Here is a 10,739-nt window from a genome sequence, read left to right on the forward strand (position 1 = left end):
ATGCTTTAACATAAAGTAAACACACACACAACAAGGTAAACACACACACATACACACAACCACCCTTGTGATGCCTGGTGGTGGTACATGGTGGCACTCACCACTTCACGGTGGTGGTGGTGGGTTTTTCGGCCAAACCATCATACCAACAACCATATGAAAACTGAAATTAACAGGTCTACTCGAATACACAGGCATACACAAACTCACAGCCACCTCCCACAGTGGCTGGTGGTGTCAAGATACGGCAGCAATGGTAGAAGGTATTAGAAATGGCGGCAGATATTGATTTGCGATGACCGCCACCACCTCACGGTGGTGGCGATGCTTTCTCTTGGTCCCCTGCCGAGCAAATACATCAACATACGCGAGTTCACGCCAGAAGTGCATCCAAACACAGCCACCGTCGCGGTGGCTCATGGCAGCCAGAGGGAAAAAATCGATGGAACAGTCTCCTTCGTTGGTTGTACAAGCAGTGGTGGCAGCGGCTAGCTGTTGTGGGACGAGCTCCAAAGTGGGTGGTGGTCAGAATGACACCAGCAATAGCCGAGTGCGGCTGTGAACGACGATATAAAAAGAGAAGAAGAAAAAGGAGGACGATGGAGTGGTGGCAATGGGCGCTCACAGCTTCGCCGACGGTCCTCATCGTTACCGACAACAGGGCATGATGATGGTGTTTGAACGACTGGTGGCGCCAGAGGTGGAAGGGAGGTATAAGTGTGGTGGTGGAGGATGATGAGGTTCCATTAGGGTTAGGGCTTGTTACCATATATATGAAGGCATCTAGGAGGGTGACGGGTTATGCCTGTGAATTTCAAATCTTGTTTCAATTTTACACTTCCCGCCCTCCCCATAAGAATCTTTTCAAATTAGCTCCAATATTTACCATTTAAACCCTGCCTTCTGAAATCCCTTACAAATTAAGTCCAAAATTTTATCAAGCAGCCCCTCCCTCTACAATTTTGTTCAACTGAAGTCCTCATGTTACCAAATGGCTCCTCCTCTACAAAACCTTTTCAACATAGGTCCAGAATTTACTCTTTATCCCCTGCTTCCATAAATCCTTTCATATTAAGTCTAACAAATACCAAATACCCCCTGTCTTCTAAAAATCTTTAAAAAATAAATCTCAATACTACACTTTAACCCCCGAATAATCCAAATTATAACATTGGGCTCCCCAAAACCAACACCCCACGAGATATTATGGATTTTAGGGCTACTATTCATATTAATTTTTTTCTATTTATTTATTTAAGAAACGGGTGTTACAATATCTTTCGTATTCCCACGTACACAAGAGACAAAGAACTTAAAAAGTGAACATTTATTCACCTAGGTCTGTTAAGTCCTAAATACATGTATAGATTTGATTGACACCATTTACCTACTAAAAGACACTTAAAATGGATTGGATAAGAGACATTATGAAATTATAATTTGAATTGTGTGTGGTAATGGAGTACTTGGTAAGGGCCATTTGTTGTCCGGAATTGGATTCCAGGAATGAAGTGTAACCAAAGAGGGAATCCCTTGTGGAGCAATCGAAATCTCATACTTAAGGCAATTGATCCTAGATCAATTCATTGCGAAAGGAAAATCAAACAAAGCCACTAGGAAACATCTACACCTCGACTCTGTCAAATCAACAAAACCTCTAGAATTCGAAAGATAAATAATAAAAAAATAAAAAAAAAACTCCAACATTCATCAGACACACACAACAAATTGATCACAAAACCTCAGAACTAAACAATGTGGAGCAAACGCCAACTTGACATCCTTCAATCGGAAACATACAATAAAATTAAAGAAAAATCGACTCCTTTCATAAGTGAATGGCCGGTTCTGAGGATTCAAATGCCCAGGACGAAATGGATAAAAAAGGCCCTTAGGCCTTAACGTGTAACACTTTAACGAATTAAATTAAATAAACTACTTTTTTTATTAAAATGACGATAAACCTTATAACAATAAACATAGCAAAATCAAAGTATTTTAATGACTAATAACATATCTGATAGTATTCTTGAATGCAAATTGGTTGATCAACTCTTTGTAGTCTATACTCTCTAAGATTTTGTTCTCAATAGATATCATCCCCAAACTGCTAAGCCTTTCTTGGGTCATTGTGGAGCGTAGGTAAGATTTCACAAATTTCAATTTGGAAAAACGCCTTTCTACAGATGCGACCGTTACTGGAATAGTCAACAATATTCTATATGCAATGCTTGCATTTAGGAAATAATCAATTTTTTTCAAAAACTTCTAAACATCTACAGGGTTGCTAAATTCAATGGTTTCCAATGTCTCAAATAATTTTAACTCTGTACAAAGCTCCTCGGCATCAATATCCGATCTTTCGTCAAACTTGAGTGCTTTTTCAAGACGATGACAATATAACTTAAGATCTTTATCTTCAATTCCCTCAAATTATATGGAAATAAAAAACCAAATACTTTATCATACTCTTTGAATTGTTCAAATCTTGTTTCAAGAAAAGAAATAGCTTGATCAACTATGTATAAGAAATAATTGACTCTGAAATTCTCTTCAGGTGTAAATGAAACTTCTTCGCTACTTGAACTCTCATCAAACCTTTTTTTCCTTTCAATCAAACGCTTTTGTGGAAATATTTGATCAATACCCATTTCAATAAAAATCTCCTTAGCTTCAACAATCGCTTTTGAAAAACCAGTTTCTCTATAATCCTTGAAGTACCCAATCAATTTGTTTATTTCTATAATAGCATTATCAAGATGCATATCCTTTGATTTTAACTTCTTACTCTCAATATTCACATGGTTTAGTACTTCATACCAAACAACAGTTGATACCAAAAATTCAAAGTCACTAAGCTCTTTTTCTGCTGGTGAAGTTGCTTCACTTGCAATTGCAACATCATTCTCTTTTTCTCCAACTTGAAGTAAAGCTTTCTATACATCCACATGTTGCAGTTTAATAGCCTTTACACTCTCAAACCGACTTCCCCAACGAGTTTGACACAATGACTTAAGACTCCAAGCTTTAACATTATCTTTCAAAATTTCCCACCTCTTAGTAGAATTTGCAAAGATAGTATAAATATGTTGGATGAATCCAAAAAAGTTCTTTCCTTTAACACACTTGTTAGCCATATCAGATAATGTTAGATTAAGAGAATGGCAACCACAAGGAGTGTAAAATGCTCTAGGATTTATATCTAAAAATCTCTTTTTCACTCCTTGGTGTTTTCCTTTCATGTTTTCCCCATTATCATAGCCATGACCAGGCATATCATTAATTTGAAGACCAAGAGAATTTAACTCTTCAAGTGTAATATCAAATAATCCTTTTCCGGAGGTATCATCAACATTCAAAAAACCAAAAAAAGACTCCTCGATAGGAACAAAATTATATGATAACTTTAAATACCTCACTATTATATTCATATGTTCTTGGTGATTTAAATTGGGAGTACAATCAAGTTTGATTGAGTAGTACTTTGTTTTCTTTATCTCCTTGATAAGTTCTTTTTTAATATCTTCATCTAGCAAAGATATTAGTTCTTTTTGGATTAGGTGGCCAAGATAATGCACATGAAGCCCTTCACTTGTGATCCGTTGCACATGCTCTTTGATAATCGGGTCAAACTCTTCCAACATTTCAATGACACCAAAAAAATTTCCATTACCTATTAAATACAATTAACAAATAAGAATTGGAATCAGTCATCATAATTTACAAAAAGATTTTTGGTGGTACTGGAACAAAAAAATACAATTTATAATTACTTTTTTATACAACTTATCATTCGATCCACGAAATGCTAAATTATGTTTAGCAAGAAACTTCACTACTGCAATAATTCTTAAAAGCACTTGTTTCCAGTAATCTCTTTCTTTCTTGAACTGTTCATGTTGAACTTTATCAATTGTTTTGTTCAAGTTCAATCTTTTACGCATGTCAAACCACTTATTCCTATTTGTTAGATGATCCAAAGAAATTTCGTGTTTTTTAACCCTAGTGGTAACATGGTGCCAATCTGCATAACCTTCACCATCTAATTTACCTTTCGAAATCCCTTTTCTAAACACTTTACAACAGAAACAAAATACCCTGTCTAGCTCATTCGAATATAATATCCATACTCTATCACACTTCTCCAAATTCGATAAAGTTCTTGTATACAAAGCTGCAGAAAATCGTCTACCAAATTTATCGTAGGGACCATACATAATACTATTATCTCTTTAGGATCTTTCCCAACCAAAATTTTAATCTCACCAGAATTAAGTTTTTCCCACCTTTTAGATCATATATATCAACAAGCTCTTTAACAGGCTCATGCTCTTCTGTCTCTTCTACTTCTACATGCTCTTGCTCTTTAATGTTCTCTTCAACATGCTCTTCAATGTGCTCTTCAACATTCTCTTCAGTGTGCTCTTCAACAGGTTGTCTATGGATAAACTTATCTACAACACCGGCATCAACCTTTCTATTTTCTTCATCTGGTTTTCTTTTTTTACGTTTTTGATAAACGAATGGTTGCTTAGACTTCATCACTACAAGTTCATAAGTTTCAACTTTCAACATTCAAGAAATTCGAATAAACATAATTTGATAAACAATTTTACAATAAACATAAACTCATAATTTAAACTACTAAACTGGTTTCTATGAATCTTAGAAACTAATTCATTCATTCACTATTCTATTAAACTGATTTCTATAGTAGATAAACTGATAATAAAATATTAAATTCATTAAATATTCTGTTAAACTGATAATCTATGAAAGTATGAATCATTCAAGTATTCAATTGACAACTATAAACTTGATAATCCTCAATTTCTCATAAATATGACCTGATTGGTTGATTAGCAGGAGATGATTGACCCTTGATAATCCTCAATTTCTCATACAAGATCGTTGACCCTTGTTGAATGAGTGAATGGCGCTAAGCCGCTGAGTTGTTGTCTTGCTGTTGCTGAATGCTTGAATCAGTGAATCGCTTTCACGATTCACCCTTCTCCTGTCTTTGCCGATCACTTTTTTTAAATGAACGAACGAGTACTAATCGATGATCGTGAATCGTGATGTGGCTTCCCGCTTCAGTGTGTGCCTTCGTTCAATCAATCAATTCATATTAATAGGCTGCAAATTGTCGATTGTGTACACTACCAAAAAAAATTGGCCCTTTAAGATTTTGAGCATGTTCCAATGCCTATATTGCACATGGGCTAAGCCGACACTAAGTGATTACGTATTTCTATGTGTTTTCGATTGTGTGTCTTCGTACATGCTTGTGTAAGTGTGTGATTGTGAACAGGAGTCAGAATGGAGTACAAAACCATAAGAGTAGGTAGAGGAGGATGTCATCCATGAGCAATCAACGAGGAAGAAGAGAAGAGAGATTGATGAAAGGATAACATTACCTTCGACGTTAAGTAATGATGAACGCAACATCAAATGCGAGGAATTAAGCTCCAATTGAGGTTTTTCGAACCCTAATCACACCTTAATCGATCAAACTTCGGGGAAATGATAATTGAAGCTTCAATTGGGATAAATAGGGCTTCAAACTTTAGAACACGGTACTGAAGTGAACGAAGGTGAAAGTGGTGATGTTCGATGTGGTAGCAGCGCCAGGAAGAATCGTCGACGGAAGACGGAAAGCGAGGTAAGGATGGTGGTGGTGGTCGATACAAACAAAGGAAAGTGATGTGAGGTCTGTATAGCATAAATACGTAATGGAGATGATAACCACAGTTTGCATTTATTTTTTAGAATTTCACCCTCAACTAATCGTACTTAAGCTATTACCCTTTCATCTTTTAATCATTTCCGCTAAGAACCTTACTAGGATTGTTATTACTCCGAAACCCTTTATACCAAATTACGAAATTACCCTAACATCAAATGGGTAAAAGTCACTACTTTGAGAAGCTATGTAATGACACCATACTATCTAACACTATATCATTAATGTGAAATTACCATAATGCTCTTTAATCGAACAAACTATCATCGTGGCCATTTACATAATATGAGTTTATAGTTCTCCTTTTTGCTTTTAAATTTATAATGAAATTTGTTTGGTGATCATTATTATATGGTCCTAACTTTTTTGCGATTTTCAATCATATATTCAATAACTATAATTGTAGTTACTATTTTTTTTTAACTCATAAATATATAAATACCCAGTGACTACTATGTTTGGTCAATAATTCTTTAATTCAGTGACCATTATTTTTGATCACCGGGTATTCAATTAAGTGACCACTATTTTTGGTCACTAAGTCTCCAATGCCACTATTTTTAATCATTAACCCTCCAATCCAGTGACCACTATTTTTTGTCACTAAGACTCCAATATAGCGACCACTATTTTTGGTCACTAATACTTGCTATGACATACATTTAAACTTTATTCTACATTTTAGTGATGGGTGAGTGACGACCATCCTGATTAAATTTGTAGGATTACCAAAATTTAGTGTGGTGACTAAATGATGTTATTAGTGACCAAATTTTAGTCCGTCACTAAAATAGAGTTTTCTTGTAGTGGATCTTTAATCATATATATCAAAGACATAAGACATATGCGAGATAACATCAAGATATATGATAATAGTATCTTCGATATCACTCAAGAGGTTAACTGTTATTCAAGATATTGAACATAGTAAAAATAAATGTAGAATATGTCCATACCAATAGTTATAAAAAATTAACAAATGAGTTTCACTTAGATCGATTTTGTCCTTTTGGGCCTTGATGATTGCATTTTTGTGTTCAACTCAATTGTCTCATTCAATTGTCTCATGGACATCGTTACAACTAGGGATGAGTAAAGGTGGATACTCTCCTTAATTATCAGGAACCGGAACCAACAATTCCTAAAATGTTTGCATCAAGAACCGACGGCAAGCTGTTCCAATACCGGATAGTCGGTTCATTAAATTTGTTAAATTTTTAAAAACTTATAAAAGTATATCTATTATACACTTACAAGAAGTTATCGAAAACATCAATATATAATTCGCTAGGTATTAAAAATCAGGATTAGAAAATATCATTAGCTTCAATAACATGACGAAAAAATATGTGCATGTTTCTTAAAACCCTTAAAGGTTCAAAAAATTACTCAAAATCTACAAATTTAAATGGTGTTATTCAACATAACAAATAAAGTATCGTTACCTCTGTTACCACCACCTTTTCTGTCATAAATTGTCATAATCAAATATGATTACTCAATATATATATATATATATATATATATATATATATATATATATATATATATATATAATTATTTATGATTAGGCATATACGTATAAACATATATAAGCATATATGATTATACCTCTCTGCCATATAATCATTTATAATTATACATACCTTGAAGCTGCCGGTACGCTCGAGCAAAAGAGTAGCGGTTCTATAAAAATAAGAATTGGAACCGAAACCGCTTAAAGTGGTTCGGATTCGGGAATCGGCGGTTCGAAGGCGTTTCCAGTTCCGGCTACCCAACACTAATATACCTGAAATTAATATACCAGGTACCCGGCAGACGGGATGGAACCGATTTTGAGATTTGGTTTTATAGTAGTGAAACTAAAATCACTAATACTCGTCTCATGAACATTCTTATATACCCAAAAAACAAAAATTAAAAAATTGAAATTGTTTTTTATGCGTCGTAGACGTGTGTTTTGATGGAGTTAATTAATTGGACTAACTATGCAAAAGAAATTGAATTATAAATCGGAATAATCATGCCAAACAAGCACGCACATGCACCATTCATTTATGTAATTTACCATGCATTATATATAGATAGCTCCATGCATGCCCCCATTTATTCATAGATATATGCTCACAGTTTTTGTATTAATCGTCGTTTCTCACTCGTTCAAAAAAAATAAAACATCCATTTAATCTCACGAAAATGAAGTTATTCCAAGCTTACCACTTACTCATCTTCCTTTTATTAAAAACAACATCAGCAAGTGATCCAAAATATACCAAGCCGGGTTGCCAAGTTATGTGCGGGGATGTGATAATCCCCTACCCTTTTGGGATTGGGGTAAATTGTTCTGTGAGTGAACGGTACAATGTTGATTGCAGCCGGTCGACCCCATATCTACCCGCACTCAACAACGTGCAGGTATTAGAAGTAAACTTACAATCCCAAACGGTAACAGTTAATGTCTCAATGATTTCCGACTGCAACAATCGTATCTGTACTAGCAGTCAAATCTTGGGCATTGAACTTGGTGAAAGCAGCCCATTTCTTTTTTCCAGATTACACAACCTGTTTGTTGTAGAGGGTTGTGGTAATGCGGTCATCTTGGACCAAGGGACTGCAGTCACCGGTTGCTCAACAACTTGTCGCAATGAGAGTGTTGGCGTGAAAGACAAGTGCCTTGGCATTACTTGTTGCCAAACAAGACTTCCTTATTATCTTAAGAGTTATAGCATGGATCTCACTGGCTTGGAAAGGCAGGGTGGGGATGAAGCTTGTGGGTCTGCCTACTTGGTGGACAAGATGTCATATGATGAGGGAAGGTTTTCTGGCAAATCTGTTGCCGGGGACAACACTTACATCCCCATATCACTGCTGTGGACTTTGTCAGAGCGTGAGTTCAGTCGAATAAAGTGTTGTTCGATGGGGTTTAATCTCAAAGCTGATACGGGTAATGGTGGTTCAATCAAGTCGTGGAAATGCGTTTTTCCAATGGGCAATAAAGGAAGTCCTTATTTAGTTGATGGATGCTACGGTATGTAATTTTGTATTTGGTATTTAAGTTTTTGTTTTACTTTTCTAGCGTACTTGTGTACCGGTGAACATTTTTTAACAAGGCACATTTTCTTATATGACGTGCTTTCAGATGATGAAAAATGTGCAAGGTGCGCAGAGGATGGAGGTGAGTGTGAATACTATGATGTATATGATGATTATGACAGGATTAGCGAATACGAGTTCGTTTGTTCTCACGTCATGAAGGGTAATCGAAGACATTCTAAACCCACGTTATCCATTCACTAATACAGAAGATGTTTAATAAAACGGTTTATTTTATTTTTTGATGTGGTTATTAAACCGCTTCAGAAAATATAGCATTATAAAATAGTGTTGTTTTTTGAGGCGGTTCTTAAACCGCCTTAGAAAATGTCCAAAACCGCCTCATAAAAATAGCTTCATAAATGATACTTATTTTTTAATGCTGTCCAGAACCGCCTTATAAATTATACTTATTTTTTGATGTTGTCCAGAACCGCCTTATAAAATATAGCTTTATAAAATAGAGTTATTGAGTTATTTTTTGATGCTGTTAATAAACAGCCTTAGAAACAATTATTTTTTGATGCTGTTATTAAACAGCCTTAAAAAATAGAGTTATTTTTTGATGCTGTTATTTTTTGATGCTGTTATTGAACAGCCTTAGAAAATAAACGGCCTTTTAAAATACAATACGAATTGCAACATAAAATATCATAAACTGCTTGATTTACAATACAGAAACAAAACAACAAAAAATCATAATAGATGTAAAGGCACAAACCATACAAGAGATTCAAATTATCTTAATAAAAATTCACATTCTTTTCTAACCTTTTCATCCTTGTATCTATTTACAAATTGATATAATAACTTCAGGTATGTAAGTTGTTTAGGAAGTTAACTAAAGAAGCATATTCAAGTTTTTTTTGATATAGACGTGTTCAATTTCGTTATCACCATCTTCATATGGCCCCTCTTCGGTATCTTGCAGACTTTTGGAGACGATGCCCATCTTTGACTCTGTTACCTCACTTGGGTAGGAATTCAGAAGCTAATTAAATTACAAAGTAATTTTATCAAAAGGCATACAATCCATTTAATTAAAAGGTAAATTACACAGGTTAGAAATATTATCAATACAAAGGAAAAAAACTTGCCTTGATTCAATTGTTGTAGATGAAAGACATGAGATTGTTTCTTTTTTTAGGTTTTTTCTACCTTTATATCTTCCCCTGCATAGATATGTGCTCTCCTTTGAACGTCACAAGCTTCTTTGCCCAACCCCTTCTTTCTTCCACAACCTAACTTAAGAAATCAGAGTATCAGACATATAGATTAAGTAATTTTATGAATCAAAATTATAAATCAGAAACATACCTGTCAGTCTTGACGCTGGGTTGATCGCGATGGACAAAGATGACTATAGTAGAGGTCGACTCCTCAAAGATTATTCAGATTCATCACGGGTGAGAGGACCCAAGGATGTTGGTGAGGGCGGCAGTAGTCGATGATATTAGGGTTTGTGTGGCCAAATGAAATTAGATTGAGGAAATATAAAGGGGAAAAGAAAGGCATCGCGCGGGGAATGAAATTTTGGAAGGAGCTTCAGCCCAGGAACAAAAATAAAGAGGGAACTCAATCCAAAACTACATCAAAAAATGCATTTGCTATTACTATAGTTTTGGAAAACGGCATCAAAAAATACATTTATTAGTGCGATTTTTAAAAATAACATCAAAAAATGTATTTATTAATGCTTTTTAAGAAAACAGCATCAAAAAATATATTTAATAGTGCGATTTTGAAAAACAACATCAAAAAATGCATTTATTAGTTCTTTTAAAGAAAATAGCATCAAAAAATGCATTTGTTAGTGCGGTTCCTTGATTTATTAATGCTAAAGTGTTGTAATGGTGCGGTCGTAGGCTAAAACCGCACCAAAAAATAAACCTCATCGCACTAA

The 10,739-nt window shown here is 34.9% G+C and overlaps 2 protein-coding genes across 2 annotated transcripts; one reads left to right on the forward strand and one right to left on the reverse strand.

Moving 5' to 3' along the window:
* Window positions 1–2,268: 2,268 nt before the first annotated feature.
* On the reverse strand, window positions 2,269–4,542 carry LOC145089637 (uncharacterized). The gene is made up of 5 exons (XM_079028050.1): window positions 4,287–4,542; window positions 3,761–4,174; window positions 3,033–3,673; window positions 2,541–2,936; window positions 2,269–2,427 (listed from the first exon to the last, which is right to left on the reverse strand). Exons 1-5 carry the CDS (start codon window positions 4,540–4,542, stop codon window positions 2,269–2,271), a joined length of 1,866 nt encoding a protein of 621 aa, XP_078884176.1.
* A 3,493-nt stretch (window positions 4,543–8,035) lies between these two features.
* On the forward strand, window positions 8,036–10,287 carry LOC145089638 (wall-associated receptor kinase-like 8). The gene is made up of 3 exons (XM_079028052.1): window positions 8,036–8,771; window positions 8,820–8,901; window positions 10,146–10,287. Exons 1-3 carry the CDS (start codon window positions 8,036–8,038, stop codon window positions 10,285–10,287), a joined length of 960 nt encoding a protein of 319 aa, XP_078884178.1.
* The last annotated feature ends 452 nt before the right edge of the window (window positions 10,288–10,739 follow it).

Source organism: Lactuca serriola, chromosome 2 (assembly GCF_051521515.1).
Source record: "Lactuca serriola cultivar US96UC23 chromosome 2, Lser_US96UC23_V15, whole genome shotgun sequence".
Classification (NCBI taxonomy): Eukaryota; Viridiplantae; Streptophyta; class Magnoliopsida; order Asterales; family Asteraceae; genus Lactuca; species Lactuca serriola.